The 19,620-nt window shown below is 35.7% G+C and overlaps 1 protein-coding gene across 2 annotated transcripts; it reads right to left on the minus strand.

The window, feature by feature from the left end:
* LOC123681650 lies at window positions 1-19,453 on the minus strand. 2 transcript variants are annotated; one of them, XM_045619878.1, is made up of 3 exons: window positions 19,435-19,453; window positions 6,973-7,146; window positions 1-1,207 (listed from the first exon to the last, which is right to left on the minus strand). In XM_045619878.1, the coding sequence occupies exons 2-3, from the start codon at window positions 7,121-7,123 to the stop codon at window positions 75-77; spliced, it is 1,284 nt and encodes a 427-aa protein (XP_045475834.1). In that variant the 5' UTR covers window positions 7,124-7,146; window positions 19,435-19,453; the 3' UTR covers window positions 1-74. The 2 variants fall into 2 exon arrangements, with proteins under 2 accessions (XP_045475834.1, XP_045475833.1); XM_045619877.1 differs by lacking the exon at window positions 19,435-19,453 and adding an exon at window positions 7,204-7,328.
* Between the last annotated feature and the right edge of the window lie 167 nt (window positions 19,454-19,620).

Below are 19,620 nucleotides of genomic sequence, written 5' to 3' on the forward strand. Positions count from 1 at the left end.
TAAATAAGTAAATATATTATACATATGTTGAAAACATAGAAAATCACCCCACATCTACTACTACTTATACATCCTCATGGTTTCCTATAACTTTTATGGGGAGGGTTTAAAAAAAATTTCAACGCTCCCTTTATGACATCTTCAGGGGTGGTCAGTCTACTTGCGTACTTCAAATTGAGCAATATTTCTCCGAAGAATGAATGGCAAGCCGACTTTGTCTCCATATGACATCCATTCTCAGCTAAAGTAACGATGCCACCAGGTATCATTTGAAAATTGGAATATCCGAGGTAGAGCAACGAATCTACATAAGTGTTGGAATCGTCGTTGTCTTTTTCTTGCATCTCCTTTTTGGCCTCTTTCAAAGCGGTGCCATTCACAAGTTTGGTCCTGACACGGTCAGTGGTAACCAGGAAATTCTCCGTGGTGGGGGAATAGACCTCGGACATGTTCTTGGTCCGCACCAAATCGAAGGAGAGGCCGCCATACTGCCACAACTGCAGCACCCTGATGGCGAATATCTTAGTTTCGTCGTTCAAATGGTGCCATGTCAAAAATAAGGGTGATTTCTCAAACACTCCTTCGAAGGTGAAGGTCTCGACGAAAATCGAAGGGTACCTAAGAAGCAGCGCCGCTATGTTGGTCACCCTGGTCGGTCTAACGGTGGTCGACCTGCTCTTCATCGGCCTTCGTATCGATCGTTTCAGGAACGTGTTGATGAAGTCTCTTGGGTCAAAAAATGGCCAGCCGAAAAGAGAATCGCTGGTCAAGTCACTAGCCATGTCATCCTTACCAAAGAGGCTGCTGGTCTTGTCCAGCGGGTCGTCGAGGAGCCTCAGCAGCTTCCTGCTCGACGCTGTGACCACGGTAGATGGGGGGACTGGGCTAGGTCTCTCGATCTTGGTGGTGGCCTCCACCTCCTCGAACACGGTCGGGAACGTCTGTCTCTTGATCATTATCAGATGGATCCTATGGTTGGGGAAGACCTGGATGATCTTCTCCACCATGTCCAGCTGCTGTTGGTTCCACGGATCAGATCCGTGCACCAGGTGGATGGTGCTGTTGTCTAACATTGGGTTGTCGCCGATGATACATCTTGGTATGCGGTGGAACTTGTACGTGGATAGTGCGGTCATGAGTAAGACGAACATCGACAGGATGGCCAGGATGAATACCAGAGATGAAACCCAGCAGGTACTGAGGTATCCTTAAAGAAGAAATATCATTGGTTTGAATGGAGATTATTTGTTGAGTAGGGCTCTTTCTTGACTTGTTGGTGCAGTATGGGTGTGCGGTATACATCACAACGACAAGTCAGGAAAGAGCTTAAAGAGTGAAGTTTGCACGTTTTAGGAAGAATTTGAGGTTTTCAAGTACTGACTGTAGGTAATATTCCAGGGTGGTACCGATGTAATTGTTGTCTTGAAATTGATGATGGACTGTGTGTTAGATAGTTTATTGGGTGGTTTCCATCATCAAGATGATGGGGCCTTCACATATTAAGGCCTTCACATTGAAATAATTCGCATGAACATATATTTTTGCTTTATAAGAATTATTTCAAAAGACTCATTGAATCTCGAGCCCGCAGCTAAAGATATTGCAGGTCACAAAGTTCAGTTATTATTTTGAATGGCCCGCTGTCTGGGCAGCTGTCACTTCTGAGGCTGTTATATTTTGACATTTAGCAGGTAAAAACTACGCCATTGCTAAAAATGGAACGATACACGCTTCAACAACGCATTGAAATTGTTAGAATTCACTAAAAAAATGGTGACGATTGTGGAGTCACAGTTCGCAAAAATGAATCACTTCTGGATCATCGTGAAACAGCTTCTACTTTAGATAAGTACGAAAATGAGGCTGGTGAAACTGGTACGGTGAATGGATTGCGTAATAGAGCTATGATTAATGATTTTTTATGGTTGGAATTGAAAGATATTGATGTGGATGACGTTTATTTTTAACAAGACGGACTGAAGCCTGTTGATAATGTGGCATGAATGCCACTACCGAATCTTGACTACCGAAATCTTGTGATTTAACACCTTGAGGCTCTTTTCATATCTTTCTATATATTCTACGTGAAATATAAAGTCTCTGTCAATGCCCCACAATCGATTCAAGAACTTAAATATGGAATTCGTGAAGTTATCGAGGACATACAGCCGCAAATGTGCGAATTGGTGATGGAAAATTTAATGAAAAGGATATAATGCTTCAAGCGTTGCCGTGGCGGTCATTTGGCTGATATCATTGAAAAGAACATTCATTGATTCACTTCAGTAATCTAAATAGTGCATTTTTACTTGGAAACAGCTTTCTCTGGAGACGTGGAACTGGGCTACATACAGGGTGTATCGGTTTCAATCATTAAAAATTTAATGAGATAGTCTCTTTGTTGTTCTGATTCGGAAAAATGTATATTATATACCTCTATCTCGATCCTTAAGAGAGATACAGGGTGTTTGAAGTTCACGAGAAAAAATCATTTGCATGCAATAGCTTCCATAAAAAAGTTTGGATTCGAACGGAATTTTGCATGCCTACCCTACTCTCTAAGGGCCATTTAAAAAAAAAATTAAAAATTTCTGTTTCATTGATAATTAGATTTTTTAAAAGGCGTGCTGACTAGAAATTGGCTACAAATAAAATAGGAAATTTATTGAAAATCAAAAGGTAGAGAAAAATAGATATGATATCACAGCATATGTTCAAAATGCAGACCGTCAGCCACGACGCATTTCGGACAACGGCGAACTAATGAATTAACTGCATCTTTCATCATTTCCTGATTTTGTCTCATCTCAACGTGGACATCTTTTTTTCGCAGGATCAGCTTGTCACGGGTTGTCACGGGACTACTATAAACTTTCTTTTTGATGTAACAAACAGTCAAATCGATTGTTTCGAGATATCTCTCCGAGATATTACCGAATTCAGTTCGTGGCTGACTAAATTATGAATGTGTAGCCAATTTCGAGTTATTACGTCTTTCGAAAAAAATAATAATCTCTGGATCTGGAATTTCAAATTTTGTTCTGTAAAAGCAAATTTTACTCCAAATTGAACAAGCAGTTCGATATTGCTTCATTCATTCCTTCAAAAAAACAGCAATATACTTTTCTCTCCGAAATAAATAATTGAGATGTGACCGAATTGCACGCCACTGGTGTTCCCCCAAAATCGAAAATATCTTTATAAAATGGACCTCAGGGAGTAGAGTAGGCATGCAAAATTTCGTTTGAATCCAAGCTTTTTTATGGAAGATATTGCATAAAAATTTTTTCCTCTAATTCTGTGGTTATTCCGTTCATTCTTCCACATCTTGTAGAACAAAATCGTGCGAGAATATATCAGAAACGCACAGTTTTCATGGTTATATTTTATTATTATTTGTTGGTACTCCGAACTTTCCGTCACGGCTTTATCTGTCAATTCATCAATTTGCCTTAAAGAAATCAGTTCTGCCATCCAACATTTCTCAATGCAAAAATCACTAAATGATATTTATGGAAATATTTCATTCATTTCAATTAAAATGCAATGAATTAGAGAAAATAATGTATAATACTCGTACAGAAGGCTCATTCTACCACTCGTTCATTCCAAAACTCGCCACTTCGTGGCTCGTTTTTGAATTTTGAACTCGTGGAAGAATATCAATGCCTTCTGCACTTGTATTATAAATAACTATTCTCTTTTTTTTCTCTCTTATGGATCGTGATAGAGGAATATAATATACATTTTTTCGAATCTGGACAACGAGGAGAATATCCCATTACCTAAATTTTTAACGATTAAAACTGATACACCCTGTGTAGCTAATGCAAGAGAAGGTCGGTATCTAGCGGGATATGTACGTTGAAATCGAACCATAACAGTCTAAGCTGTCCGAAGTCATTTGAGAAGAACGTTTGGTCGCTTAATTTCCAGTACCTACCATAATATATCCGAGGCTTGCTAGAGCCAATTAGCGATCCAGGAGACCATTGAATACCCAGGTTACTTCCCAGACACTTAGCCGCTCGTTTTTAGTGTGCACAGGAACACAGAGACTGACTGTTGGGTCAGTGGCGAAATGTTCTTCTTTCGAACGAAACCAGAATTGGTTGAGTTAGTAATAATCGGCGACACAGAGTTTGGAGAGGTTCAGCAAGTCGTTTTATATAAAGGAGGATCAGTAAAGTTTTGAGAAGGCATCGAGGTCATCGTACGTAGCTTATTACCATTCTAGACACTATGACAGGGGAAAGATCTGTTCGAAACATTATTGAACCCATTATTTATTCTCTCCCACATTAAATTGGAGCAAGTTCAACATTTATGGATGACAATGCTAGGCTACGTACGAAAAGAGTACAAAATACACTAGATATAGCGAATATTCATAGATTACCGTGGCCAGCAAATTCGCCAGACATGAATCCCATTTAGCACATGTAGCACATTTTGTTAAACGAGCAATCTCAATCAGAATTAATCCCCCGAGTAACCTCCAGGAACTCATACTCGAGAACTAAGAAGAATGGAACAAAATCCCAATGGATACCATAAACTCTCTTATTTTTTCCATACACAGAAGCGTAAACACTTTACTACAGAACAGAGGAGGAGAGACCGAATATTAATGCATTTTTATTTCGCTCGAAAGTGGATTTCAGTTTCTGCTAATCATTGTATTATGCATTATTTTTCGTTTGAAATATTTTTCTTGTTCAGTTAAGATTAAATTCATCCATTATATAAACTAATTATATGTTCTTTGTAATACACTTCTCGACTTATAATAATAGTGTCTTATTTCGACAAGCATAAGGGGATCCAAGAATTTTGGCGATGTGAGTACTTATTTACGTAACAGGTAGGATATAGATATTATTAACGCATTAAATTTTAAACGATGCGGCTGTTTAATGACATGGGTGCGTTAATAATACAGTATGGAATTCAAAAACTCAGAGTGTGATTCACCTTGGCAACGGGCATAAGTGGAATAATTGTCACTAAATTTTTTATGTTAAGCTTTGTTAGAGTTTTATCTGAAAATTGTTTATTTCGAATTCAAACGATGATCTGCCATCCGATATGGAGAATGAAGCTAGAAACGAAGAGTTCAATGTTATTTGGGGTATGCCGGAGAGATTATATAATAAATAACAAGGCGTATTTGATCGGACGAAGAATGGTACACTGCAAAAAGTAATGAATTAGGAAAATGCAAAAAAAAAGTAAACTTTGGACCGTAGCGGGACATTTTATATAGTTGGTTTCGATCAATTTGTATCAACTCTGTAAGCGTAATTACAGCAACCCCTAAAATGTTAAATGGGAAAGAGGAGGGGTCGAGTGACACCTTGTTTTCATTCGATAATTCGATTCCCTTTTCAAAAATGAGAAACACGCGACCTTTTTTGTTAATGGGTACTTCCCAAAAAATAAAAAAAGTATAGAACAGTAACAGATCATTTCCAAGAGAAATGGATTGGACGAAGAGGGTCGATCGAATGACCACCTCGCTCTCCAGACTTTACCTATAAAATAATAGACAACATTTCGAAAATCTTTAATAGTGCAAATTTCTCATTATTTTCATATTTCATTGCAACTCTTGTTATCGTAACTAGTGTATTTTTTGTGTTTGGAAGCACCTCAGAGTAATAAACCTAGGCAGAGGGATGTGGCATGTGTCATTTTCAGTAGCAAGTTTTGTCCTCAACATGAACTATCAAATTTGACATGAAGCGCGCGGAAATGAAAACATATCGATGATACGATATTTCTCTCAATTCTCGAGTTTCTCCACAAAAAACACACTTCTTATGTCCCACAGTGAATCAACGTTTCATATCAACTCAAAATATATTGAAATAAATACCTAAATATATCAGAAATTCAGAAAACAAACTTCAAGCGCGCCAAACGACATAAAACAGCCGATGACACTAGGGGAGCAAAAGTTGTCAATCCTTGGATTTCAGCAGGTAGATACAGAAAAGAATAAATATTCTGCTCATTATATATTCGACAATTAGGAATAATATCGGATTCCAAATATCAAATTTGCATATTTAATCGGGAATCACTCAAATAAACATATTTAATTCAATATAATATACATTCATAACGATATAGCAAAATTGTGGATTCGAAAATATATCACAATCCGACAACGTAATCTAACCATGCTGGGGAGATATAAAAATTGCGTATAATCTCCCTATCTTTGTTTATTACTTTATGGTAAGCACTAACAAAAAACTTGAAGTGTCTGACCTTCGTTGAAAAAGAAATCGAATTACCTTTAAAACAAGGCGTTTTAAGATTTTACGCTCACAGGCTTGATACAATTGATGAATTCTCGAGGCCCTTAATATTTTGACCCCCATGCAAAATCAGAAAAAGTATTGTTTTCCTATTTGAAAGCATTTTGATTTCTTCTTTTTGAACTAGGATAACTAGATGGCAGATGAAACTGAGTATAACGACAAAGAAAATTCCGACAATCCGTTACCTTTTTGATAGGATAATAAAAGAAGCAATGAATCATATTGTAAAGTTCTCAGAATATTCGAGTTGTGAATGATAGCGATATTTGTGATAACCCAGTGACAAAAAAACATTCTCAGAGGACTGTTTATGTCTAAAATTTTTTATTATACTTCATTCGCAAAGTGAACAGTGAAAATTTCCTATTTCAAATCAAAGAATCAAATTAAATTCACATTGAAATTCAACGATATTGAAAATACGTAATATTGTGATGATATTCGGAACTAGGTAATGTCTCGGGTAAAGTTAATCAATAATATTTGTCTCTTTTCATTCAATATTTATTAAATTTCAATTCACCATGAGTAAAGAGGAAAAGATAGGTAGGTACCTAATAATGCTCAATAAGTTGCAGTGTTTCACAACATAGATTTAACTTAAAAACAATTGCCAAGTTTTGTTAAATTGCAAAATACTCACCTGGCCATTGTTCCAGTATATTAGAAGCTCCCACTGTAATCCCAGATCTTCTGTCGAAAAATTTTTTATTGTTTTTGGATCCTCCATCATCTTTGTCTACAATTAAATATAGCAGTGGATATTTTTCGTCGCTTTTCGTATTAGAATTCATTTTCTTCGAAGAATCATCACTTTCTAAAACAGATTATGCTAAGGGTGTTTCTGTTCTCCAAGAAGTCGGCTTTGTCTCACTGGCTGCGTGAAATATTTTCGAAAAAATATGAAGAATTAGATTGACATTTCAGTGATATCGATGAAAATGACATTTCGAGGAGACAAAAGGGAGAGCCCACTGTATATTTCAAATTAATAGTTGGGAAAATATAGTCGAAGCAGTGGACAGTCGACATAAAGATGGAAATTATCTATAAACACATGGATGATTTATGATCCATTACAAATTGTAGATCATATGATAATATGGTAGGTAGGCCGAAAACATTTGTGTTACTATTTAGTATTTAGCAAGTCACGAAGTCTGTATTCTTCGAAGTTTAAGATGGTAATGTACTCTAATGAAATTAATCGAAAAAATCTAAAAACTTGAAATTTTCAGGATAGGATCTCATATGCCGCAGTTGAGTCCATTAAGAGGGGTCTACACCATTTCAGCGATCAGTACAAAAATTTGAGTACGCTTTATTTTCCGCTAGAGACCATCGATTTATAAAGGGTGTTTTTTTTAGAGCTATAGAACTTTAAATTGTAATAAAACAACGATGGATTATTCGATTGACATGAATTTTATTTATCCGCAAGATAATCTCGTGGCATTACATTTTAAATATGATTTCTGGCATATGACCGTCACGGCTGGCTCGGATGTAGTCCAATCTGGACGTCCAATTTTCGATGACTTTTTCCAACATTTGTGGCCGTATATCGGCAATAATACGGCGAATGTTGTCTTCCAAATGGTCAAGGGTTTATGGCTCATCCGCATAGACCAATGACTTTACATAGCCCCACAGAAAGTAGTCTAGCGGTGTTAAATCACAAGATCTTGGAGGCCAATTCACAGGTCCAAAACGTGAAATTAGGCGGTCACCAAACGTGTCTTTCAATAAATCGATTGTGGCACGAGCTGTGTAACATGTTGCGCCGTCTTGTTGGAACCACAGCTCCTGGAAATCATGGTTGTTCAATTCTGGAATGAAAAAGTTAGTAATCATGGCTCTATACCGATCACCATTGACTGTAATGTTCTGGCCATCATCAAGTACGGACCAATGATTCCACCAGCCCATAAAGCGCACCAAACAGTCAGTTTTTCTGGATGTAACGGTGTTTAGACATACACTTGAGGATAAGCTTCATTCCAAATGTGGAAGTTTTGTTTGTTGACGTAGTCATTCAACCAGAAGTGCGCCTCATCGCTAATGGACGTAGTGCGCGATACGTATTCCGCACAGAACCATTATTTTCGAAATAAAATTGCACTATTTGCAAGCGTTGTTCAGGCGTGAGTCTCTTCATGATGAATTGCCAAACCAAACTGAGAATAAATCACTTGACAGCTGTTAAATCGGTGCCATCTTGAACAGTAATGCCAACTTAAAGTTATATACCTCGAAAATAAACACCCGTTATAAGGTTTGTAATATTATTCATTTTAAAGGGTTCGTCACTTATTTAGTAATTATTTGAAATGGAAAACAAAAAGAATTAAATGGATTTTTTATCGAAAGAAAAATAAATGCATGAATTATCTTTCCGAACAAACATTTATTTTTTCATGAATTTTCACATAAAAATATTATACAAAAGACTTTAACGAAGGTTGAAATGCGGTTCTTCTAAAATAAAAAAGAAAGACGAAAAAACGTATTTTGAATTCTTGCATGTGGTAGAAAAGGACAGTAAATTATAGAAACGTTTGATATTGCTTCACTCATCATGAAAAGTGGTGGGATCTCAAAAACGCTGAGGAGAGAGGACTAGTTGAACTTTGGCAGGTCACGAGAATGCCACTTGGTATAAACCCCTCTTAGTTCGATTTTATTCCTTATAATCTCGAAAATTCGAAATTCTCGAAAGAATTTCAAGCTTATATTGAAAAACTTCAGGAAAAAATAGCGACAGAAATATTTCCTAAACAACATATCCGACTAAGTTGAAATTTAATTTGTGCCTATAAAATCACTCGAATGTTCATGTCGAATTTTAGGAGGATCTTATCATTACAAATCCTCCTTTAGTTAATCTAACCGACAACCGTTATATCGTAATAAAAATGAATCACATCACATTTATCAGGGAATGCAAGGGGTTTTATGAATTTTACTAATTTCTTTATGTTGTTATAACCACTCTGTAAATTTTTTGACGCGCTTCCTTCTTATTGAATGCTCAAACTGATAACTCAATAACCACTGGAAAAATTTAGGTACAGGTTAACAAAACATCACGAAACGATTGTATCCTCAAAACAACAATCTACATAGATATTTGATCTATTCATCCCATTTCGCATTGAACTATCAATGTGTCCTTCAGCAACTTCTACTTCGAATAATTAAAATATGCCACAAATAACTATTTTGAGAAAGAATCTTTTCTCTTTCCTTCTCCAAAATGAGTATTTTATGTATCCTTTGATTTCTGAGGTAGTAAATTTTCGGTCAGAGCCCCCGCAAGGATCATCAACGCCCGCGTGCCGAAAATATTTTGGCGCCCCTTAAAGGGGGGAAGTGGAGGCAAACGTCGCAAGATAATCGGAAAAAAAATTTCGGTTTTTGTTAGGAATTTAGTGTAGAAGGGTTAAAAAAAATTATCAGCAACCTTTATTGAATGCCTTAAGAACTTTATTTATATTAATATTGTAATGAAACTACAGAGGTTTCAAAACCTGAGCTTTATTCTTCTTTAAATTATTCATAAATATATAAACCAAACAATAAACAAATAACAAATAAAATATTCTATTATAGGATCAAATTAAATGGATGTTTTTCTAGATTTGGCTGCTGCGAATTCTTTTATAATATCATCAAAATCAATTTTATCGAGTATCCCTTGCTCTATAGCTAAGATGGCCAAACCAGATAATCAGTGGCGACGCCAGCTTTCGAAAACAGGGGTGGCCAAGAGGGCGCCAGATTTTTTTTGGGCGGGCCAAAGTAAAGCGAAACTAATTCTGCTAATTTTTTAGCCTTAGTATGTCACATTTTAGGCTGGGCCAGCAGAATTTTAGGGGGGGGGGGGGCGGTCCCCCGATCTGAAGCACATACCCTGTTCTTGTTATAATAATTAATTTTTGGCAAAGGTGAAATATAATTTTTTTAGAATGTCAAACGGCTACAAACATTAAATAAATAATACAGATCCAGGGTGCATGTTAAAAAAAAAATTAAGTTTAATATGATGGTGGATCCAGGTTACAAATTCAAAATATCAAAGCCGATTCGATTTTTTCACGATTACAAACAATACTTCCCTATTTGAGGGAAATAAAAATAATATTATGGTATACCTATGTACAGGGTGTCCCATAAGTGGCACGTCACAGTGACACCGGAGGTAGGTCAGCTAAAGAGGGACCTAACCAGCCTAACATGACCCCAGTAAAAGTTGCATGGTTTTCGAGTTATTACCAAATTACGTTTTTTAGTGAATTTTCACCTTTTTTAACATTGTCAGGGTCAGAATTCTGCTGGAAAGCTCTCGAAGCTTATTTTTTTTGTTGTAATGGAATCTTAAATAGTTATTTAAGATGACATGAGTATGATTCTGTCAAAAAGTTATGTGGATTTCCGTAAATTAATGGATAAATCTTGATTTCAATTGCTAGCAAAACGAGAACTTCGACTTTGGACACCTGCTGTGAAAAAAAAATCCTTGAAACAAAACGAGCAAGTAACATCAAAAAATTGGGCATTTTAGACAGATTTAGAAATGGTACAATACACGAATCTTATGCCCATAAAACTAGGTATTTTCATAATTTTACCGATGCCCTACTTAACTAAGTTGAAACTAGGAACCTCGCTATCAGGTAATTTTGCCGCTTGCTATGACATTACATTTGATACCGGGCTTTGTTATTATTTGTTAAAGTCACAATAGGGAAACAGATGGATTAGGGGAAGCGAAAAAGGAATATTATAGAAAAAAAAGGTAAATTAATTAAAAACAGACTTAACTTTCGATTATTTATTTAATGCTTAAATCTAACTTACAGTAAATGTTCAAACTGTTTCCCTCGGACTCTAATGCATAAATGACACCGTTTTATAAAATTACGATTCAATTTTAGTTGTTTATAATACAAGTGCAGAAGGCATTGATATTCTTCCACGGGTTCAAAATTCAAAAACGAGCCACGAAGTGGCGAGTTTTGGAATGAACGAGTGGTAGAATGAGCCTTCTGTACGAGTATTATACATTATTTTCTCTAATTCATTGCATTTTCATTGAAATTAATGAGATATTTCCATAAATATAATTTAGTGATTTTTGCATTGAGAAATGTTGGTTGGCAGAACTGATTTCTTTGAGGCAATTTGATGAATTGACAGATAAAGCCGTAGCGGAAAGTTCGGAGTGCCAACATAGAAACTAATTTCCGATATGGTCCGGGCTGCGTCGAATAAGAAGCGAGGAAGAATTGCGTGAACGCGTATTCGACGCAGCCCGGACCATAAGTTAAGTCTGTTTTTAATTAATTTACCTTTTTTTTCAATAATGTTCCTTTTTCGCTTCCCCTAATCCATCTTTTTCCCTATTGTGACTTTAACAAATAATAACAAAGCCCGGTATCAAATGTAATGTCATAGCAAGCGGCAAAATTACCTGATAGCGGGGTTCCTAGTTTCAACTTAGTTAAGTAGGGCATCGGTAAAATGATGAAAATACCTAGTTTTATGGGCATAAGATTCGTGTATTGTACCATTTCTAAATCTGTCTAAAATGACCAATTTTTTGATGTTACTTGCTCGTTTTGTTTCAAGGATTTTTTTCTCTCGTTTTGCTAGCAATTGAAATCAAGATTTATCCATTAATTTACGGAAATCCTCATAACTTTTAGACAGAATCATACTCATGTCATCTCAAATAACTATTTAAGATTCCATTACAACAAAAAAAATAAGCTTCGAGAGCTTTCCAGCAGAATTCTGACCCTGACAATGTTAAAAAAGGTGAAAATTCACTGAAAAACGTAATTTGGTAATAACTCGAAAACCATGCAACTTTTACTGGGGTCATGTTAGGCTGGTTAGGTCCCTCTTTAGCTGACCTACCTCCGGTGTCACTGTGACGTGCCACTTATGAGACACCCTGTATAGGTATGGGCTAATTTAGGAAGTTGCACCATTTGAAGCAGAAAAAATAAAATAACGAATTTTATAGACCTAATGAAATGAATAATGATAATGCTGTATGTGGATATGTACTTACCATCACAACAAAAAACAGTGAAACAAACCACAATTACACAAAATACAAATCTTTTTCAATTTTAAATTATCTGAGTATTTTAATTTTTTGCGTCTTGACCCTTAAACGTTTCGAAATGAAATAAATATTATTTGGATTACGACGCCTTCTGGTGTTAAAGCGTAGCTTGCAGATTTTGGTAGTTTCAGAAATTCTCCGTAACCTGTAGTATTTTTCTACACATGGATACGTAAGCAATTTTCAGTAATTCCCCTGACTAAAAGCTATCGTTTCGGACGTTTCGGTATTGATGATTGTTTATGTTTACCATATGCGTGTGCTTGTGATAATCGAAGAAATGGTGCCCGCCGTCCGGTGCAAGTGGTCCATAAAGAAATCCTGTACCGACAAAGAGATGATTATTTATGATTTATTCACTCGAAAAGAATCGTATAATTGCAATCTGCGGCCGAGGCTATTTTATACGGATTGCGACGTTCGGGAACTTGCATAAATTGAAAAAAAGTTGTTTGGATGTGTAATAGATGTCTTTGCACGTTGAAAATTGTTGAAAAAATTGAAAAATAAACTTTTCCTACAACTGCTATGAAAAGTAGCGTATTCTCCACAGCCTACTCAATTCCAAAACTATGTATTGCTCATACTGTGGGAATAGTTATTTATAATACAAGTGCAGAAGGCATTGATATTCTTCCACGAGTTCAAAATTCAAAAACGAGCCACGAAGTGGCGAGTTTTGGAATGAACGAGTGGTAGAATGAGCCTTCTGTACGAGTATTATACATTATTTTCTCTAATTCATTGCATTTTCATTGAAATTAATGAAATATTTCCATAAATATATTTTAGTGATTTTTGCATTGAAAAATGTTGGTTGGCAGAACTGATTTCTGATGAATTGACAGATAAAGCCGTGGCGAAAAGTTCGAAGTACCAACATAGAATAATAAAATATTACCCACGGGCGTAGCCAGGTTTCAGTTTCGGGGGGGTTTACATATTATAAAAAAATCTTATGTTTTTCTTTTTAAATGTATCAACTTTAACAGAGCCAACCCATTCAGTCTATTTTCACTAGTTTTATTTTTCAAGTATGTTTTGAGAAAAAAAGCATTTTCAAAATCACTTTTTGAAATTTAGTTTATTTCTTTACATCGATTCCTATAAATATGTTTAGGAAAAAAATACCGTCGTTGTATTTATACAACAGAGTACTCAAATTCAAATTTATGAGTAGAAAGTTTATATGCAAAAAACCGGTAAAAAATGATAGTTATCACCTTTTTTGCATTTTTTTCAATGTTTTATCATGAAATTTTGGTGGCAAACTTCAGATTCGAATTTTGTACCCCAGAAACAGAGAAAATAAATCGAAGAAATTAAAACTACCCCATCAACTGAGTTTTAGCAGAGATAGATATAATACGCCAATTTTGAACTATCGTTTGAGCCAGGTTTTTCGGACGAAAAACTTTATGGAAGAAAATAACAGAAGATTAAATTTTTTTTGTATTTTTTTGAATGTTCCGTCACAGAATTTTGGTGCCAAACCTCAAATTCGGATTCAGAACCCAAAAAAATAGAGGGTGTTTTTTTTAGAGCTATAGAACTTTAAATTGCAATAAAACAACGATAGATTGATATGAATTTTATTTATCCGCAAGATAATCTTGTGGCATTACATTTTGAATATGATTTCTGGCATATGACCGACAAGGCTGGCTCGGATGTAGTCCAATCTGGACGTCTTCGATGACTTTTCCAACATTTGTGGCCGTATATCGGCAATAACACGACGAATGTTGTCTTCCAAATGTTCAAGGGTTTGTGGCTTATCCGCATAGACCAATGACTTTACATTGCCCCACAGAAAGTAGTCTAGCGGTGTTAAATCACAAGATCTTGGAGGCCAATTGGTCCAAAACGTGAAATTAGGCGGTCACCAAACGTGTCTTCAAATAAATCGATTGTGGCACGAGCTGTGTGACATGTTGCGCCGTCTTGTTGGAACTACAGCTCCTGGACATCATGGTTGTTCAATTCAGGAATGAAAAAGTTAGTAATAATGGCTCTATACCGATCACCATTGACTGTAACGTTCTGGCCATCATCGTTTTTGAAGAAGTACGGACCAATGATTCCACCAGCCCATAAAGCGCACCAAACAGTCAGTTTTTCTGGATGTAACGGTGTTTCGACATACACTTGAGGATTAGCTTCACTCCAAATGCGGCAGTTCTGTTTGTTGACGAAGCCATTCAACAAGAAGTGCGCTTCATCGCTAAACAAAATAAAATGGACGTAGTGCGCGATACGTATTCCGCACAGAACCATTATTTTCGAAATGAAATTGCACTATTTTCAAGCGTCGTTCAGGCGTGATTCTATTCATGATGAATTGCCAAACCGAACTGAGAATAAATCACTTGACAGCTGTTAAATCGGTCGCCATCTTGAACAGTAATGCCAACTTAAAGTTATATACCTCGAAAAAAAAACACCCGTTACATACGATCGAAAAAATCAAACTAAACCATAATTTTCCTTTGAGGGGCACATGTGAGCACAAATTGATTAGATTACGTAGAGGTAATTCAATTCAAATTTCACATTACAAATTAATTGAACTGAGAGTGATAATTTCATTCACTTTTTACAAATTCCATTAAAGAATATTTTCGAGATTTTGAGAAAAAAAAGTTTTTTTGACATCTCTAACATTTCGGGGGGGGTTTGAACCCCCAAAACCCCCCCCCCTGGCTACGCCCGTGATATTACCATAAAAACTGTGCGTTTCTGATATATTCTCGCACGATTTCGTTCTACAAGATGAGGAAGAATGAACGGAATAACCACAGAATTAGAGAAATATTATTCCCCACGGCACTTTGCCAACACCTCGCTTGGTAGACCAATGAAATTGGGCATTTGAGTCGTTTCTATAGAAACGCAATAAATTAGCACATACTGTCAACGAAGGTCATTTTGATTTGAATCAAGTCCATTACTTGAATTATTGATTTTTGTGTAGTTGTAGGAAAAGTATAGTGTGCAACTTGTGGAGAAAGTCCTTTTCTCGCTCGTGTGTTTGCGGCACTCGCCTTTCAGGCTCGTGCCACAAACTTCCACACTCGCGAGAAAAGTATGACTTTCCCCACTTGTTGCACAATATACTATTTTCAAAAACCTTTGGTCCTTCGGTTTTTCATGCGGTCTATAAGAGATTTCGGCGCCCTTTAGAGTGGCGCCCGCGTGCGGTGCACGCGTTGCACGCGCGGTTGCGGGGGGCCCTGCTTTCGGTTTTTGTATGAGCTGATTTAATAATTTTAGGTGGAGTATTTAAAACTTCCAGATCTGATTCGTTAAATGCATCCATTTTTGTTTGTTTCAACCATAGAGTAATTAACATATTATATAAATTACTCTGACGTTTCAACGCTGAATTTTGAATCCTGTAAGATGTCTAAAAACATGGTGAATGCACTCGTCAAATTTTGAATGCAATGACATTCGACCAAATTGAAAATATTAGTTTTAGTTCGTGGCGGCGCCGCAATGTCATACTTGCCATTTCGATCTTTTTTCCGTTGTTTTTGATTGGATACATTAATTAAAACCCGATACTGACCAATCCAAAGCGATGTGTAACCGAGTATGATCGTGCAAAGTCGTGAAACAAAACACGAACCGTTTACTGATATGAATTCAAATATTTGTAATAGAGAGAGAGTTTATTGAATTACTTGTATTGGAGGGTTTTTGGAGAGACCTAATGACTCCAAAATGAATGAATTTATTCAAATGACATTTTTTAAGAGGGACAAGTCGGAAATGGTGAAATGGAATCGTTTCTCGTATATTTTGCATCCCATTCTGGAGAATCAATATTCTGATCGGAGAATTCAAAAGAAAATTAATCCTGAAGCCACTCCAAGTGGCAATAAAATTTGGCAACATTTAGCAAAGCGAACGCCGAGAAGTCTGATGAGTGCATGTGTTTTTTTAGCGTCAATATTTTGTAAACAGCACTATGAGGGGATTACTGGATATTTATGAATATATAATGCGTAATGCGGTACATTTGATGGTTTTTGATGTTAATTAAATTTGATGATATTCCTTCCTTTTGTTGCTGACCGAATTGAATAGCATTCGGTACTTTCTTAACATGTGATTTTTGATGATCAAGCTTGAAATGCCGCCCTTGAATTTTGCGGCCTATAGATGACCGCCTAATGTGCCTCTATACCCTAGGGACGGCCCTGTTCATTCTGGAAGAATGCAATTTCACAATATTCCTCGGCGTAAGTGTGTTATTCAAGATGTTTCCCTATGAGAAATGTTATTTTAAAGAAATGCCATTCTCAAACTTCGACACTCTGTATCTCCAAAAATAGTCATATAGGATTGAGTTGAACCAATAGACTTTTTTGTTCTACAACATACGAAAAATTCAAAAAATTAACCGGTGACAATTTTTCCATTAGGCTGCTGCCCGGTACTTTCGTTCGTTTTTTCATCATGTAAGTTTCAGTTTATTTTCTCGAAAAAATTCTTATCTGTGGTAACAATGTTTTCACACCATAATTTAGGTCTAATAAATCAGCAAAACAAATTGGTGTAGTCATTCAAAAAAAAATTATTACGTAACTAAAGGTGATAAATTAAAAACCAATTTTGAATCATCCGATCGTTTTGCTGAAAAACATTCAATAATTAATGCAGTTATGAATTTTTTCCTTTATCCACATACTGTTGATTTATTTAGATAAATGGGTGTTTTTTTTCGAGGTATATAACTTTAAGGTGGCATTACTATTCAAGATGGTGACCGATTTAACAGCTGTCAAGTAATTTATCTCAGTTTGGTTTGGCAATTCATCATGAATAGACTCACGCCTGAATAACGCTTGCAAATAGTGCAATTTTTTTCGAAAATAATGGTTCTGTGCGGAATACGTATCGCGCACTACGTCCATTTTAGTTTGTTTAGCGATGAAACGCACTTCTGGTTGTGGCTGTGGTTCCAACAAGACAGCGCAACATGTCACACAGATCGTGCCACAATCGATTTATTGAAAGACACGTTTGGTGACCGCCTAATTTCACGTTTTGGACCTGTTCATTGGCCTCCAAGATCTTGTGATTTGACACCGCTAGACTACTTTCTGTGGGGCTATGTAAAGTCATTGGTCTATGCGGATAAGCCACAAACCCTTGACCATTTGGAAGACAACATTCGCCGTGTTATTGCCGATATACGGCCACAAATGTTGGAAAAAGTCATCGAAAATTGGACGTCCAGATTGGACTACATCCGAGACAGCCGTGGCGGTCATATGCCAGAAATCATATTTATCTACTCCCATTGAATTATAAACTCATTATTCAACTGCTTTTGAGCAATTAATAGTATCTATTAACAAACAGCGTGATTTATAATAACTCACTACTATAACTCACTATTATAAATCGGAAAATATGGATCTGTGCTTCTATACTTCTCTGCTTCTATTCGATTGGCCGAAAGGGAACATTCCATTATTGTTATTGAGGGGAGGAATGTCCGAGGGAATGTCACTTTTGACGTTTTCAAATTAAGTTGATATCTAATTATTGTGAATGTTTTGCTGAAAACGATTAAGTCAGATAGTGAAGATGAAATATTATAAAGGTATACATTTCCAAAAGACAAACAGCTGATGTTACCATACAGAATTAACTGCCCGAAAAAATATAAAGGAGTTTGAAAAAATTTTCAAGATTGGTGTAGCAGTAAGATCATTAAGTCATCGTTTACAGGGAATATTTTTTGGTATATTTTAATGCATTTTTATAGGCATTTCTTAAGATTTTTCAATAAATTTCTATGTCTGTACTCTGTACTGGATTCGAGCTAGCCGAAGCTAGTTCGATTGTGATTGGTAGCACTTTATTCTGAGTCTGAATTTTTTTCTTAGTATTTATTGATATAGACGATATAGTCGTAGATAAAGTATAGTATTCAAATTGCGGTAATGGTCATAACTCACTTGATGAATTACAGCACTCACCTGCGGCTCGTGCTGCAAAAATCATCTGCGTGAGTTATGACCTACATTACCGATCGTTGAATAATATACTATTAAAATGTAATGCCACAAGATTATCTTGCTGATACATAAAATTCATGTCAATCGAATAATCCATCGTTGTTTAATTGCAATTTGAAGTTCTATAGTTTCAAAAAAAAACACCCTTCACAACATATGAAAAATTCAAAAAATTATTCGGTGATAATTTTTCCATTAGGCTGCTGCCTGGTACTCTCGTTTGTTTGGTGGGTTTAATAGGATTCTCTTTCATGAAACTTTCCATTTATTTTCTCGAAAAAATTCTTATCTGTGGTAACAATGTTTTCACACCATAATTTAGATCTAATAAATTAGCGAAACAAATTGGGGTAGTCATTTAAAAAAAAATTACGTAACTCTGTAAAGATGAATGACGTCATGAGTTAAATTTTGATGTCATATGGTGATAAATTAAAAACCAATTTAGACTCATCCGATCGTTTTGCTGAAAAACATTCAATAATTAATGCAGTTATGAATTTTTTCTTTTATCCACATACTGTTAATTTATATAATACTATCGCTTCTTGCAGATATTCAAGTGTACTATTAGTATTATTTATGAATGGACTATAGGACATCTTTCTCCTGAATGTAATTAAAGTAAATAAATTAAAAAAGTAAAAACCTAATATCAAAGGATTCAACTAAGTTGAAATTTTGCGTATAGACGTAAAATAACATTTACAAGTTAGATAAAAAATTTCGAATCTATTGCAACAGGACGAGAGAAAATATAAACAAAAAATTTAAAATACCTTCTATTTCCTTATCAACAGATTTGAATGAAATTTAGTTTGTATAAGTAGGCATCTATGTAAATAACCACTAACATGTTTATAAAAAATTTTAGGACCACACCGTTATAAAAAACACTTGCTTTAGATTTTTTTTAATTTATATGTTGACTTACTTATTTGACTTCTTTACAACATTGTTTCATCAAAATTTCCATATCCACAGTTATCACCATACTTTAATATTCGGAAAACACCATTCAGCACACTGCGGATCTATACCTGCTTAAAGATTGCTCATAATATTACGAACTGCTCGTGTTTTGTAGAATATTGTTTGTCTTCAATTCATGTACATGCCG

This window comes from Harmonia axyridis, chromosome 6 (assembly GCF_914767665.1).
Source record: "Harmonia axyridis chromosome 6, icHarAxyr1.1, whole genome shotgun sequence".
NCBI lineage: Eukaryota > Metazoa > Arthropoda > Insecta > Coleoptera > Coccinellidae > Harmonia > Harmonia axyridis.